At 50.1% G+C, this 16919-nt stretch overlaps 1 protein-coding gene across 1 annotated transcript in view; it reads left to right on the top strand.

The window, feature by feature from the left end:
* The window catches only part of VAV1 (vav guanine nucleotide exchange factor 1), a 46290-nt gene extending 37218 nt beyond the window's left edge, over positions 1–9072 (top strand). The window contains exons 23-27 of the mRNA XM_077776114.1: positions 1597–1711; positions 3284–3371; positions 5127–5241; positions 6527–6678; positions 8764–9072. Of these exons, the coding sequence (XP_077632240.1) occupies positions 1597–1711; positions 3284–3371; positions 5127–5241; positions 6527–6678; positions 8764–8817 (524 nt within the window). The 3' untranslated portion in view covers positions 8818–9072. The remainder of the gene's footprint in view (positions 1–1596; positions 1712–3283; positions 3372–5126; positions 5242–6526; positions 6679–8763) is intronic.
* The last annotated feature ends 7847 nt before the right edge of the window (positions 9073–16919 follow it).

Genomic DNA, 16919 nt, shown 5'->3' with positions numbered 1-16919 from the left:
GGAAACCGAGGCCCAGAGAAGGGGAAGTGACTTGTTCAATGTCACACAGTGAGGAAGGGACGGAGGTGGGACGGAGCCCGACCCCAGAGCCCGACCTTGCTGCCTCATGAAAGTCATGGTGCCAAGTACATATGAAGCGCACCAGCCACGTTTGGTTAGGAAGGTCCTCGGCGGAGGGTAGTTTGATCTTCCTTTTTTTCAAAGAGGAAATTGGGGCTCTGAGTGGTAAAATCAGTTCCCAGGGTCCCAGAGCAGACAAGTAGCAGAGCCGGGATTCAGACCCGGGCTCTGCCCTCCCCTGCTGGGGTGCGGTCACCGGGCCTGGAAGGGTGTGAGGAGGCCCCCGGCCCCCACCTCTAAGCCCTTCCTGTCTGTGGACGTGCCTGTTCTGGACGTTTCACACCCACAGACCACACACGGAGTGGCCTTTTGTGTCTGGTTCTCTTCTCTGAGCATCCTGTGTTTGGGATCCATCCGCGGGGCAGCTCCTCGCTCCCTTTCCGGCTGCTTTTGGCAATCATTTCGATTTTTTAAAGCATCGCATCAAAATACCCCTTACTTCATTTGCTGGCATTTGTCTTGCTGGTGGAGTATTTGGGCTCCCTCTTCACAGTTGGTACCGAAGGAGTGTCTCACTCTCCTGGCCCAGATTCTGTCCTGGTGACCACAGAGATGGGCGAACAGAGGGATGCGGTAAACTTGTGTGTCCCAGTCACGCCAAGTTCCAGATTAAAGGGGAAACAACCACTTTTCTATTCTCACACTCTCAGCCGAATGTGTGGGTTTCCCCCCACATCCAAGCAATTCTGTAATCCCCCCGGCTCAGCCGCCTGTCGAGGATTCAGTTCATTCCCAGCACGGCCCACCTGGAGAGGACGGCAGACCCCACAGCTTAGGGGTCGGTTCCCGGGAGACTGCCCGTCTCCAGTCCCACCGACCAGCTGCAAATTGGAGGTGCCCACAGCCCCGTCCCCGGTGTGGACAGTGTGCGAACACAAACCGCCAGAACGCAGGAGGACGGGTTACTTAGGAGATGACCAGTTCACTACAGAAGGGCATGTCAGGGAGCAGAGCTCCCGTCCCCTCCAAGGCCCTTCTAGTGGAACTGACAGTCAGAGAGACACGACACAGACTAAGGAGAAAAGTCCAGCTGAGTTTTGTATGTGCGGCGAAACCACACAGACATGGAAATCCCAAGACAGCCGGGCAAACGGAGGCATAGGTGTCGTTCTGAACTAAGGAGAGGGGGCAGGGGTCTGGGACTTCAAAGGGAAGGAATGCCCTTCTCTGGAAGATGAAGAAGAGAAAATCTTTGGTGCACATTGTTTGCTGGGCCCCTCAAGCCATGGGTCACAGAGGATTTGCTCAAACAGGACTTGCTAGGTTTCTGTGTCCACGGCACTTCGTTAATAGACCAACGCATGTGTCTGTGACAGCTCTTTGCCCTGAGCATCTCCTCTGTCTGAATTCTTTTTGGGCAGTTTTTTTTGGGGGTGGGGGGGGAGGGTAAAGAGTTTTGATTGTGTTTTAACCCAAAAGAGTCTTCACACCAAAGTGGCCCATTTTGAAGCAGCCTGTCCTGGGACTGTCACCTACTTACAANCCCCATGGAGCGCGCCGGGGCAGAAAGTATCCTCACCAACCGCTCGGATGGGACGTTCTTGGTGCGGCAGAGGGTGAAGGACTCCGCGGAATTTGCCATCAGCATTAAGTAACTCCTCACCCCCCGCCCCCAACCCCGTGATTTGGGTGCTGGAGGGAGGAGCCTGGGAGGAAGGGAATGTACTGCCCTGACAGCCATCTCTCACTGAGCCCTGCGGCGTCCTGGGTGTTTTTATCCGTCTTCTTCCTTTTACTTGACTGACAGCCTACAAGAAAAAGACATTTAGCACATCCTAGCAAGAGTCAGAAATGCCATCTAGACCCAAGGTTCACAGGTCCCTTTGCTCATGCCGGTCTGTTGTACACAGTTTCTCACTCACGATGACTCGTTTCCTGGTTGGTTTTGTAATTTCGTCTTTTTTTTTTTTTTAAGTTTATTTATTGAGGCAGGGAGAGGAGCTGAGCGAGAGAGGGAGAGAGAGAATCCCAAGCAGGCTTCACGCTGTCAGCACAGAGCCCAACGTGGGGCTCGATCCCACAAACTGTGAGATCATGACCTGAGCCAAAATCAAGAGTCGGACACTTAACCGACTGAGTCCCCCAGGCACCCCTGAAATTTTGTCTTGTGATCTTGGGTGGGGCTTTCCCGGTGGGAATCTTTTGCTGCTTGGGTCTGCAGAGATTTTGCATTTGCTTCTGTTGGGATCACCAACAGGTGAATTTATTTTTAGGTTAATTCATTAGTTTCCCAGACTGTACATGTGGTTTCAGTTCAAACCCCAAAACCTGCATGAATGAGGGCAGGTGTAAGGTTCTGAATTCGCAAGGGTGATTTTTCTGTGTTGAGTCTGAGACAGACCTTTCTTATTGACTCCCTGAGCAATGGGTGGTTTTTCTAGAAGATGTAGCATTTGAAAGTCCAGGGTTATGGGGTGTGGGCGGGTCTCACCGCTAACTTTCCACCTCCATGGACCCAGTAACTCATCCCATGTCTCTGTGGGGTCGTCAAGGCATAAGATACTTGGTGACCAAGATCAGCAAACCCTGTAGGGTAGCAGTTCATGCAATCAGCTTGGTTTTTAGTTTCAACCTCATTTCTGGCGACTGGGAATTTCCCTTACTTTTTTGAGAGCTCAGCATTTTTCCCCCCTCATCATTTCTGGTTTTCTATAGTCAGATTTTCGTTGTTGTTGTTATTGTTGTCTAGTTTTCTGTGTTGGCAGATGTGAGTATCACTTCCATGCCCCTACTGGTCTGTGGTCCGCCATGTTGGTGGAAATGGGTCCCTTTTCCCATCCTGTAGATTCTCGGTCCTTCGTCCTGGGGGAAGCACAGATCTCATCCTCTCTGTTATACAACGTGGCTTTCTTTACAAGATCTTTGTGACTTCTCAACAACCCTCTGAATCAGGGAAGGTGATTCCTATATACAGAGGAAGAAATGAAGACTGAGAGCAGCAGAGGGCCCAGGGAAGGGATCCCGTTGGGGCAGCAGAAGACAGCTTCTTCAGTCTTTGGGCTTCAGTGGTCTCTCCCTCCCTGAAGTTGTCAAGATTGCGTCTTCCATGGTTGGGGGTGTGTAGCCTGGGGCTGAGACCCAGCAGGGGACGGATGAGTTTGAGTTCCCATCCTCAGGGCCCATCCCTCAGTGACCACGCCGGCCTCTCTCTCACTGCTTCCAGGTTTAATGTTGAGGTCAAACACATTAAAATCATGACAGCAGAAGGATTGTACCGGATTACAGAGAAGAAGGCTTTCCGGGGGCTTACGGTAAGGACCAATCTACCCTAACCCCAGCCTCCCAGCATCTAGGCAGGGCCCTCCCTGAAACTCTGGCACCCCCCCCTCCCCCTTCACACACTCAGAGAAGCCTCTCAGAATACACTGTAGAGCAATTGGCTTTCAACTCATTCCCCTCATGGCCGATGATGATGATGATGGTGATGATGAATAGCAATGAGCATTTACTGAGCACATGCCGTAGAGAGGACCCCAGTGAATCCCCTTAAGTTGCTGGGGGACATTCCATTCCACACGCAGGTGAACTGATGTTCTGTCCTTACCTCGTATCACAGAAGAGCCTTGCTCTTGTTTCAAGGCTTAGCTTTGCCTCATATATTCAACGATCTTTTTACTGAGAATTCAAATGCCTGCCAAGTGTTTCTGTTTATGTTTGGTGCCTCGTAATTTTGGACAATCTTTTAGACATTTTAAGCCCCTGGGTCTAAGACGCATGGATCTTACCTACGGTCTGTGGATCCCAAAAGAGCTTTGGGCCCTCTGGAAGAACATCTCGAGTTTTGCACGCACCTGCATGTGTTTTTCTTGGAGGCGAGAGTCTCAGATTTCATTCGATCCTCAGATGGATCCTTATCTGCCTAAAAGGCTAGGAACTATTCATTTATTCCACAATTTTTTTCCTCCTAAACTTATTCCTGAAGATTTTTCTCCTCATTTTTTTTTATTTCTGAAAAGTTTCCAAAAAGTTACTGCAATAGTGAGATGAACATCTGTGAATCTTTCGTGTGGATTTGCTAATTGTTAATATTCTACCTCTTTTATGCCCTCTCTGTGAATCCCTCCCCCCACTACACACATTTATTGTGCTGTATATGAGTAAGTTGCAGATGTCAAGACCCTTCATCCAAAAATACTTTAGCTTGAATATCCATAAGAGCGAAGACAGTCTTGTACCTCATCACCGGATCAATTATCATGCCCAGGAAGTTGAGCATTGGTGCAAAATTATCATGTAATGTACAGTCCATTTTCCAAACTCCCTGATTGCCCAAATAAATCTTTTATAGCTCTTTTTTTCCTCCAGGATATGATCAAGAATCACACATTGCATTTAGCTTATATCTCCTTAGTCTCTTTTCATTTGTAATAGTTTCTAGTCTTTCTAAATTTTTTTTTTTTTTTTTACTTTCATGATACTGGCATTTTTGGAATCTATAACTCCAAACCAAGAGATGTTTTATTTTGTCTTAGCTACTATATTCTACTGCCCCTTCCCCAAGAGGACTCTGTTCTGGATCTGCCCTTTTCCAGATGTGAGCCCCTGGACAAGGAACTTGGGTTCTCTGTGACTCAGTTTCTTCATTTTTAAAATGGAGGAGTCATGAATGTATTCACCTTTCATGGTTATTAGGATGTATGATTGCACACTGACGAGCACATGGTAGCTGTTCAATAATAATTAATTATAAAAGTAAGACTCTTGACATCCACAGGGGGGTTGATTTTGGTGAGCTGGTGATCAGGCAAGTTGGTTATTTGGTAAACTTGTTATGAAGTGAATTGGCCATTGAGAGAACTGGCTTTAGGCAGTGTGATCTCTTCCCCATAAAACGGTCCTGGTTGGCCAGGAAGGGAATGAGCTCCCCATCATGGTCAACAGTCCATGCTAGGAGTCACTTGCCAGGGAGGCCAGAGGGGGAGGACTTAGCTATTCCTCGTTCGAGCCCTGGCCCCTCACGGGCTGGCCCACTGGCAGGCAGGACATCCTTCCCACTGTCCTTCCAGGAGCTGGTGGAGTTTTACCAGCAGAATTCCCTGAAGGATTGCTTCAAGTCACTGGACACCACCTTGCAGTTCCCCTTCAAGGAGCCCGAGAAGAGAGCCATCAGCAAACCACCAGGTAGAGGTCTCAGGCTGGGGGCCTGCAGCCCCTGCTCCTCCCTGTTGTAGAGGGCAGGTTGGGGCGCTATGGACATGCCTGTGGGCGTGCAGAGGTCAGCTCTGTTCAACAGAGGGAACTCCTTCTCACACTAGCCTGTCCCTTTGCTCTTAAGGTATTCATTTGCTTGGGTGGGAAGGTGGGGTGGAGGTGACTTTTGTATTTGGGGAGATGAAGAGACCAGGAACCACCAGAGTCCTCACCTGCACCTTGTAAGCCCATATTTTTGTATCTATATAACCTTCTCCCACAAAAAGGCGAGAGCTTCAGCACACCCTTCTCTCTCCTTGGCCTCTCTCACCCATGGGTTCAATGACATTATATGGGATGTTGGATACAGTCGCTATGAATTAAAATAATTATGACATATGTTTAAGGAATTCTTTCTTAATGATTGCATTTGACTTCTCAAATACAGTATCAAGAATTATTTGATCTGCATCTGTATTTCTTGTTTTCCACATTTTTCTTTATTTTTTACAATTCCTTACTCTGATTCAAATTTCATTTTGCTGGAGTGCATCCTGAAGTACATTTCTCAGAAAAGACACATGGCTGTCTACACAGGCAGCGGTGGTGCAGCTTTGGGATACTTATACATCCAGATTTTTTTTTTTTAAAGAGGGATTTAAAAATTAGTTATTGTTAAAATATGACATTTTTGAAAAAGCAACATCAACCTAACATCAGGACTTCAATCCTTATTGTAGGATCCGCATCACCCAATGAAATAAATGTTTGTATCTGTCTGCACATTGCCAATTTGCCCCAATGTATATATGGATCTCAACACACTTGCAGAAATACTACGAATTAATTTTACATTCTACATGTTGCTTAATATTTTACTAGGAAAAGTTTTCTGTGTCTTTTCCGCCTCCTGTTTATCTTTCTTCTATTCCTCCTCTTTTTCTGCCTTTGGTCCTCTTCAGGGTAATTAATATTAACAGCCTAAAATGAATTTTTCCATATCTTTCCTCTGTTTCTCTCATTATAAACATAGAGAAACCATTTTAAAAAATGAATAAATGGCATTATTTTCTAAATTTGATACTGGTTGGCCTGGAAAGATGATTCTAGAAGTATAATTGTGTCCCCTCAGAGCACAGGGCACCTAATACTCTGCACAAAGAAGCAGTAAGGGACTCTTCATCCTTGTGTTACCTTCCAGAGAGCAGACTGTCCCCAGATGGCGGGTGGGCATCTGCTCCAGGCCCATTATCCACCTCTGCTCTCCCCTACACAGCAGGAAGCACCAAATATTTTGGCACAGCCAAAGCACGCTATGACTTCTGTGCCCGGGACCGATCGGAGCTGTCCCTGAAGGAGGGTGACATCATCAAGATCCTTAACAAGAAGGGGCAGCAAGGCTGGTGGCGAGGGGAGATCTATGGCCGGGTGAGTTGGGGTGTAGCTTGGCCGCTTGGGGAAAGGGCATGGGGGTGAGGCCATAGTGCAAGTGTACCGGAATTGTGGAATGGAGCAGGTGGGGAGGGGCTCATGTGGAGGGCTTCCCTGGTCAGAGGGGAGGAAAGGACATAGCGATTTCATTCATTTATGTAACTTGCATTTATTTGCTGAGCACCTACTATGTATTGGGCATTCTTCTGGGTGCTGAGGAGACAAAAATGAATGCGGTACAGTCACTGCCCTCATGAAACTCATAGTCTAGTGAAGACAATAGACTTGTAACCAAGCAGGTACAACGCTGAGTGGTCAGGGTTGAGATGGAGAATCACAGGGCAGGATGGGAGCTGGTCAGAGGCACTTCTGAGAAGCCAAGGCTTTCCCTGAAGGATGAGTAACATTAGCCAGGTGAGAGCGTCATACAGGCGGTGGTGGGAAGTATTCCAGGCAGAGAGACTAGCATGTGAAAGGCCCTGAGGTAAGAGAGTAGTTGGCATGTTTGGGGGACACGGAGGGAGAGATTTTTGTCTATCTTGTTAACTACAGTGTCACCACTGCCTGAACGGTGCCTGGCATATAAATATTGAATGCATGAAGAGGTATAACTGGAACTGACCACTTTTGCCTTTTGTGCTTTTTTTTGCCTGCTTGATTTCAGACTGTCAGGAGGGACCTCTAACAAACAAAAAAGTCTGTTTCTACCTGGTTCTTATTATTTGTCTCACAAAGGCAGACAGTCTTCTTTATTTTATCCATGAATTAATTCCTAGTCTCTATAATACTGCCTTGCTTGTAATGGTTTCTCAAAAATATTTGTTGAATGGAGATAAGGACATTGGTCAGGAGCTTATGTTTTACCAGGGGGGAACATACGTGAAAAAACAGCCTGGATATTGCTTAGGTGAGCAGTTTTTTGTTAAGAATTGTAGAAGGTAAGTTCAGTGTGCAGCGGAGGACAATTGGGTTTGAGAGAACATTTTGGGGGTATATGGGAAGGTCTGGGCTATAATCAATTCATCCACTCACCCATCCATCCACCCATCCATCTACCCACCCATCCATTCATCCACCACCCATCCACCCACCCACCCATCCATCCATCCATCCCTCCATCCCTCCCTCCATCCCTCCATCCCTCCATCCACCCACCCACCCATCCATCCACCCATCCATCCACAAACCCATCCACCCACCCATCCATCCATCCGTCTACCCATCCATGCAGCACCCATCCATCCCTCCATCCCTCCATCCATCCATCCATCCATCCATCCATCCATCCATCCATCCTTTTAAGAAATATTTATTGGGGCACCTGAGTGGCTCAGTCGGTTAAGCGTCCCGCTTCAGCTCAGGTCATGATCTCACAGTCTGTGAGTTCGATCCCTGCATCAGGCTTTGTGCTGACAGCTCAGAGCCTGGACCCTGCTTTGGATTCTGTGTCTCCCTCTCTCTCTGCATCTCCCCCATTCATGCTCTGTCTCTCTCTGTGTTAAAAATGAATAAATGTTAAAAAGTTTTAAAAAATATTTCCTAAGCATCTCCTGTGTGCCAGGAACTATTGTAGGCTCTTGGGAATCTAATGAATAAAATAAACGGGAGNTCCAATTTTATTTTATTTTATTTTTTTAATATTTTTATTTATTTCTAGGAGAGAGAGAGACAGACAGACAGACAGACAGCGTGAGCAGGGGAGGGTCAGAGAGAGAGGGAGTCACGGACTGAAACAGGCTCCAGGCTCCGGGCTGGCAGTCAGCACAGAACCCGACACGGGGCTCGAACCCACGAACCGCGAGATCATGACCTAAGCGAAAGTCGGGCGCTTAACCGACTAAGCCACCCAGGCGCCCCAAGGGGTTTCCAATTTTAAACGAGGTGGTCGGGAAGACCTCATGAATGAGGTGACGTATGACAGAGAACTCTCTGGAAGGCAGCGTGAGGGGGGTCGGCCATGTGTACCTTTGGGGGATGTACTTTCTGAGGTAGAAGGTGTGGCAGGGGCAAAGGTCCTGAGGGGAGAGGGAGCAGCAGGGAACGTGCAGAGACTGTCCTGACCACTTCCTCCTCTCTTTCCAGGTTGGCTGGTTCCCCTCCAACTATGTGGAGGAGGATTACTCTGAATACTGCTGAGCTTTGGCACATTGGCCAGAAGAGGAAAGACTCCAGGCTCTGAGCCCGGGACGAGCAGGAGGCAGGGCCAGGGGCTGTGACAGGTCCCGGCGGGCTGAGCATCTGGGATGGACGGTGGAGGGCCGGCGTCCAGCTGGCAGAGCCCCTGGGACCGGTGTTCTGCCAGGGTTAATTTATAACACACCAATTTCCCCTTGGGGTCCCTCGAGAAGGCGGGGCTCAAGGCAACGGCTTTTAATAAATTGATGAAAGGAAGGGCTGCCTTCGTTCAGGACGACCTGCGTGGGGAAGGGTGGGAGACGACATGGGGCCCCGACGAAAGCCCTCCCCCCGTCCCTCCTTCCAGCTTCATCATCTTCCTGTGCCTTTAAAATAAGACCCGAGGAAGGAAATGGGACCCCCATGAGGCAGGAACGAAATTTACACTCAGATTCCAGATCACAAGAGCTGTGACTCTGCTTTGGTTTTTCTTCTCTGTGCTAGACGTTCTCTACTCTCCGATTCTGCTAAGAGGTGGAGGCTTCATGTTAGTCAGTTTCTCCCAAGATCGGGTTTAAATTCCAGGTGCTTTGGCACCGGGGCGTTGGGGAGACAGCGGGTGCTTGGTGGTTACCCGTCACACTGCCATCTGCAGGCAGAGCTCTCCTCGCGCTTGCTTCGCCTCTGTTTCCCCCACGTCTTCTGTGTCCCTCTTGGCCAGTGCATGACACCTGGCTGCTTGTCCCGAAATGCTGAGTGGGACCCCCATACTTCTTGGCTTACCGGCAACAGCTCCGGCTCTTACCCTGGTGTCATTAATCACGACCCTTTTCATTCTTCAGTGTCCTGGTTTGGGTGATACACCATACAGGCTCTGTCTTAGGTTGGGCTTTTCCAGAAGCAGAGCCTGAGACAAGGATTTGGGTGCACGAAGCTAATCTGGGAGGTGATCCCAGGACACAGCCAGAAGAGAGCGAGAAGGGAGAGGGAAGGAGGCAGTACAGGGAGCCCCGCTGAGCAGGTGGCAACTGTGGGCAGTGGGGGCTCATTCTACTGGGGACCCTGGAGGTCCCTATAGACCCTGCTTTGCAGTCAAAGGGCAAAGGGAGCTGTGGTATGTGTTCACCCACTCCTATCAGTCACTGACTGGGAGCAGCTTGTGTGGAGGCTGTACGTACTCCAGTGGCTGGAGGCCCACGGGTATTTCCGGAGCTGCTGACCTGCTGGGTATTGTCAGTACTGAGGACCTATGGGTGGGGGGCTCACCTCTTTGCACTCACCCCTACCCAACGGATGCTGCCATTTGCAGGGTATGGGAACCTCTGCGGAGCTTGTAAACCCTGGGCTCCCCAGGGCTCCAGGGAGCCTTCTTCGTCTCCTATCACCCTGAGGCTGTGTAAGGTGGGGTGTGCAGGTGGGACACAGGGATGCTTCTCTGCACCTGTTTCCTCTCCTCCACCGTGGAGAGCCGTGAGCCATCTTGTTGCAGGAAAAGTTCCTTCAGCCTGATGAACGCCCTTCCATATACATGGCCAGATTTGCTTTCCTTTTTACTTAATAGATTTATTTTTTTTTAATTGTGGCAACATTTACACAGTATAAAATTAACCACCCTAACGAGTTGTACGTGTACCGTCCCGTGCTGTGCTGTATGTTGCTTGTTCAAGGAATCTCTGGGACTTTTCATCTTGCAAAATGAAAACCCCGTCCCCGTTAAGAAAAAAACTCCCTGGTCCTTCCTCGCTCCGGCCCCTGGCACCGGCTATGGCCAGATTTTTATCAGGAATCCTTTGGGGCTTAGATTTTTGAGGCTCAAAAGCCAAGATGCAAATCTTTTTTTTTTTTTTTTTTTTTTGTAACTTTCCTGAAGTTTGCAGAAATACCCCTTTGGAGACAAAAAGATTGTGGCCAGGACTCGGGAAGGACCATGGGCTATATGCTAACTGGGGGGAGACTAGTTAACACTTCTAAATATTACCCTCCCCCCCACCCCGCACAGTAATAACAGAGGCAGCCTGCCTGTCAAGGAGGCAAGGTGGCCTGGTGCCAAGCTGCTTCATGGCCGGGACTCCAGGAAGATCCTAGGGTCAGTTTTGCTCCTGGAAAATAAGCTGTAACGCTTTGGGAAAGTGACTTCACTTCTCCAAACCAGAGGCAGATGAGAAATCACCTGCCCGAGGTGCCGAGTTGGCCGGCGCGTGAGTGCGAAGCCACCTTCTTCCCCATCGCTCTGTCAGTTTCCCGGTTCTGTTCGCAACCAGAGGAGGCCAGGGCCCAGAGAGCACCTGTGCACACCTGGCCGGGTGCAGGATCCGGATGCCAGAGTCTGGAAGTATCTTCCATGTTTGAAGGACCACGGAGCTGGAGGGGGCATTGGAGTCACAGAGGTCGGGGACTATGTGGGGGTTCCCTGCCCGCCCCCAGGACTCACCCCCTGAGTCACGCCATGAGTTTGCCTAAGGCTTGCGGTGCCTACCTGGGCTCACAGTGGTGTTGAGGAGGTTGAGGTTATGGACATGCTCTTGGAGACCTAAGCATCACCATCCTCCAGCCCCAGGCGGAGCCTTGACCCCAGCGATGCCTTGGGCTCTCACCCCAGACTGGGGGGGTCCTTCCAGTGCAAGGTGTAAAGTCAGTCACATGAGGCTAAGTGTTTTGTAGTAACATGTGACTCTCTGATCTCCGTGTCTTACAAACAACCCCTTAACGTGTTAGCTTCAACTATGCTGAAGAAGTTTCTGGAAGGAGAAGACACACCAGGCTCAGGATACACAAGGCTTGTGGCAGAAAGAAGAGACAGATGGCAGGAAGACTCAGTGGCTCTCGAAGTCTCTTCTGGAGAATGGCATAAGCACTTCCTCTCGCATCGCACTGGCTGAAGCAGTCGAATGCAAAGAGTAGCATCGACGGGGCAGGAATGTTTAATCCTCACACAGAGAGACGTGGGAGCACTTGGAGCAAAGCCAGAATCAACCAGAGAGAGGCCTTTAAATCATTCATTCATAGATTCATCCACTCGTGTTTGTGGTAAGCAGTTCATGACACCAGCCATTATTACCAACCTGCGCCCCCTCCGAAATCAGGGGTTGACGTCCTAAGCAGGACCTCAGAATGTGGCTGTATTTGGAGAGAAAGTGCTTATAGTGGTGATTGAATCAAAACAAGGCCATTAGGGTGGAATGTGACCGGACAGACAGACAAGGATCGTCTGTGAGCCGAGGAGAGCAGCTCCAGAAAGAACGGAAGCAGCGGGCATCCCATCCCGGACCCCTGGCCTCTGTGGTACAAGCTGGCCTCTCTGTGGCACTTGGTTACGGCAGCCCGAGCAGACGCCTACATCAGCTCTGTGCCCTGTGACTGCATCGGGCACAGACCTGCCTGCAAAGTGCATACGATCTAATGGGGACTCTTAACAATCAACTAGGTGATGGGAACACACAGTGACGGGTTTCGTATTGAAGGATGCAAGGGGTGATGAGAAAAGAAACAGATTCCTCGAACCCCGGTCTTGGGTTGAGGGGATGGTCAGGGAGGGCTTCTTGGGGGGGGGAAACATCTAGGGTGGTACCTGAACATGAGCTGGATCATTTAAGAAAAATGCAGGGACATTTTTTAGGGGCAGGTGCACGTGAGGGTGTGTTTTGTGGGTTCTGGGAACTGGTTGACTTTCTTAGAAAGGAAGGGAGAGAAGAGGCTGGAGTTAAGTGTCAAACTGAGCCCAGGTCAGGCCCAGCGCAGGACCCACCTTCTCACGTGTCCCCCAGAGGGACCAGGAAAGGAGAGGCTGGGGCTGGCTTCCCGAAGGCACCTGCTGCAGGAGGCTGCTTTTTGCTGGTGTGGAGATGATGAGGGGCCTCAGGTGAGCCCTGGAGGGGCCCGCCAATGGTTGGGGAGCTGGGTTCAAGGGCTGCTTGAGGTTAAAGGAGCCCCCCCGACGCCCTGGTTCTCTGATGCCAGCAGTCAATTGCATCTGGCTTCCTGGGGATGCATACGCACACACACTTGTGCACGAGTGCGTTCGCGCACGTGCGCACACACACACACACACACACACTATCGGCTTGTTTGGGCTGCTGTAACAAAGGACATGAACTTGGTGGCTTAAACAACAGAAACTTATTGTCTCATTCTGGAGGCCAGAAGTCCAAGATCAAGGGGATTTGGCAAGGCTGTGCTCCATCTGTGATGCCCGAGAAGGATCTGTTCCTGCCGCCTCTCTGAGCTTCTGGAAGCTTCTTGGCTCATGGCAGCACAAGTCCGAGTTCACATGCCATCCTCCCTGTGTGCATGTCTGTGTCAAGTTTCTCTTTCTTGTAAGGACACCAGTCAGACTGGATTAGCGCCCCCCGCACCCCCTCCAGAATGACCTCAGCTTAACTCACTGTATCCACAAAGACCCTGTTTCCAAATAAGGTCACGTTCTGAGGCACTAGGGGCTCAGGGCTTAAACAGGGGAGTTTTGAGAGGCTGCAGTTCAGTCTGTATCACATGCGTAATGTGCACATGAAGACCCTCGTAAAGAAACCTCCCAGCAACGGGACAGACACACACACAGGAGGTCACGGAGGAACAGCCCCCACGTACGCACAAATGGCCAAATACACCAACCAAGCCTGGCAGGCAGACGCAAGACGGACACAGGCAGACACAAAGGCTTTGCCACAGACGACTGCACACAGACGTGGTAATACTCCCACCCTCCAATAGGCTCACAGACCCCAGACCCAAATACCCCTCCTGCAAACTCATCAACAACAGACTGAAGAATAAACACACACACACACACACAGATACAAAACTGCCGCCACCCCCGCCCACAGGCAGCCCCATATGCACACACACGTGTGCGTATAGGAAGCTGGTGTGTCCAGATGTGGAGACATACACGAGGCTCAGCCACCACACTTCCAAGGCCGCCTCCATGCACAACCCTGAAAACACCCTCAAATACACTCGTTCATGCGCCCTGTCCTGGCGACTTACAGACTCAGGTGAAGACATCCACACGTGAAGCTGGTGGAGACAGACTTCAAACACAGACAGACAGAGAGCCGCTGGATCAGACAGAAATGCTTAAAAACTCTCAGACACACAACCTGAAGGCAGGTCCACAGCAGACGGCCCCAAATTAGAGCCGAGCTTGCCCCCTGGTGGACAGTAGCGGTAGTGCCCCGACCTGCTCTGCTGATCTTGGTCCCTGCTTGGGGAAGGGAGGAGAGAGCAGGAAGAGTGTGTGTGGGTCTGTGTGTGTGTGTGTGTGTGCGCGTGCATGTATGTGTGTGGATGTGTGTGTATCTCTGTGTGTTTGTGTCTCTGTGTATGTCTGTGTGTCGTAAGTGTGAGTGCGTCTGGGTGTGCGCATGTGTGTGCATGTGTGTTTTTATGTCCCTGTGTATATCTGTGTGTCTGCATGTGTGTATCTGTGTTTGTGTGTGTCTGTGAGTGTGTGTCTGCGTATGTCTGTCTCTGTCTGTGTGTGTTTGTGTGTCTGTGTGTGACTATCTGTCGGTGAGTGTGTGTCTGTGTGTCTGGTTCTGTGTGTGTGTGTGTCTGCGTGTGTCTGTCTCTGTGTGTGTTTGTGTGTCTGTGTGTGACTATGTGTCTGTGTGTGTCTGGGTCTGTGTGTGTGTGTGTCTGCGTGTGTCTGTCTCTGTGTGTTTGTGTGTCTGTGTGTGACTATGTGTCTGTGTGTGTCTGGGTCTGTGTGTGTGTCTGTGTGTATCTGCACACGTGTGCTTATCCACAAGCCCAGATCTGGGCACCAGAAAGGGCTCCTGATGCTTTTAGCTTCACAGCTGATCAGCATCATCAGCAAACCCACAGGGAAGGACGTGTCCGGAGGGACCCACACAGGTCTCAGCCCCAGGGATCCCTGGAAACAAGCACTCCCAGCCCCAGAGGCCAGAGTAGGGGAAGAGGGAGAAATACAGTTGGAAGGGCCTAGAGGGGCAAGAAGTTTCCCAGAAGGGGGGGTTGGATCTGGGGTCTTTGAGGGATAAGTTCATGTTTATACGATTAGGAAGGTGGTGAGATGTGTTGTAGGTGGAGGGAACTTTACTGTGGTCTCAAGGCCCTTCCGTTTCTTTCATCCTTTCCAGAGGCTGCCACTTGGGCTGCTGAGTCAGTACCTTGTTGTCTTCTGGAAGACAGATCCTTAATGTAAAGGAATGACTCTCTAATGGTGGAAGTTCAATGAAGTCAGCTATGGGGCAGATTTCCTTTCTTCTTCTTAAAACTAGTTTATTGAGGTCTGATCAATACCTTAAAAGCTGTACATGTTGAATGTATACATCACAACGAGTTTGGGGAAACTCAGTTTCTACCTGTGGAATCATCAACAATATCAAGGACATAAACATATCCATCACCTCCCAAAGTTTCTTCCTGCAGGAGATTTCCATGGAGGCCCCATCAGATTACATGGGGGGGATTTACTCCAAGACAGCCTTTCCCCAGGACCCAGAATGCTGTGTTTCCTTGGCGTTGAAGACTGAGAAGTCAGGTCACAATCTAGCTCCCCTGTGTCCTCAGGCACCAAGCTGACGCTATGTGCTGCCCTCTAGTGGCCGTCGTTTATTTGACTTCAGCCCGCAAAGATTACTGCTTAGACTCTTCCATTAAATGACTAGACTTTAAGGGCAGAATTGAAGTCAGCCGTGTAAGTCTGGGCTTTAAGCTACAGGAGACGGGGTGGGACACGGAGTAAGGGGCTTTCATCTCGGGTGCCGGGATAGCACTTGCCGATTTCTATGGTGTAAATACACCTGCCATGGCTCAAGTCATTGGTACCATCACCTCTTCCGTTTCCAGTCTCCGTTTCTTTTTCTTTTCCAATCTTTATTCATTTATTTTGAGAGAGGGAGAGCGAGAGAGAGAGAGAGGGAGACAGAGAATCCCAAGCAGGCTCCATGCTGTCAGCGCAAAGCTTGATTCAGGCTTCGATCCCATGAACTGTGAGATCAGGACCTGAGCTGGAATCAAGAGTCAGACGCTTACCCGACTGAGTCGCCCAGGCACCCCGAGTACCAGCCTCCCCCATGTTTGATCCATTCAGGAAAAGCACAGATGGACATCAGACAGCCCAGGCATCAGGCTGGATCCATAGCATGTCCACGGGGTTCATATAATCCGCACCTCCCTTCCTGCCCAGGACACAGTGNCTGTGACACCTGAGCTGAGGCCGGGATTCCTGGAGAGAGTGCACGCAAGGAAAAGTGTGTTTCTGGGAGAGGAAAGGCTCCCAGGAGCCCAGTTGAGTCAATGCCCTACATTTTCTGGAAGAAAAATGCTTTTGTCCAAAGGAATGACTGACTCATGGTGGAATTTCAGGCAACCAAGTCAGGCATGGGACAGGTTTTTTCCTGTCTTTAGTTTTTAAAAAAATTTTTAAAACATTTTTTAACATTTATTTATTTTTGAGAAAGAGAATAAGCAGGGGAGGGGCAGAGAGAGAGGGAGACACAGAATCCAAAGCAGGCTCCAGGCTGTCAGCACAGAGCCCGCCCCAGGGCTCGAACCCACAAGCCGTGAGATCATCACCTGAGCCAAAGTAGGATGCTTAACCGACTGAACCACCCAGGCGCTCCTCTCTCTTTAGTTTTTTAGATCACTTTATTGAGATCTGAAGAATGAGCTTGGTGAGATCAAGAATTTTTAAAGAATTAATAAAAATTATGCCCCCCTGCAAGAGCTTCCTAAGGTAGCCCCTGCCGGCCTGCTCCACGTCTTTGTGAAGATTAGGGCAAGGTGCGGCCCACCTCAGCAGGTGCAGGTGCGCTCCCAGGGTGGTCCGCTATGCGCGCGCTGAGCTCTGGCCTTCCCTTCGGCCAGGCACCAGGCACCGAAACACTGGCGTCCTGTGAGGGGCAGAAAAAAAAAATCCTGTTTTGACCACAGTCCTCTTGGGCCACCGCTTCTTACATTCTTGGAGATTCACTTCCCCCAAACTCTCCCCCACTGTTTGCCTGGGTTCCCGGGCCCCGTGTTTGGGGAACAAATATGATGGCTTATTGCTTCGCCAAAGCTTCTGACTTCCACATCCCACTTCTGGTTTTACTTCTGGCAGCATCCGAAGGAAACCCGGCGAAAGATCCCTCTGGCTGTTCTGTCCTCTGGAGATGCAA

The sequence above is a fragment of the Crocuta crocuta genome, unplaced genomic scaffold (assembly GCF_008692635.1).
Source record: "Crocuta crocuta isolate KB4526 unplaced genomic scaffold, BGI_CrCroc_1.0 scaffold110, whole genome shotgun sequence".
NCBI classification, from domain to species: Eukaryota; Metazoa; Chordata; class Mammalia; order Carnivora; family Hyaenidae; genus Crocuta; species Crocuta crocuta.
This window is presented reverse-complemented; position numbering and strand designations above follow the sequence as displayed.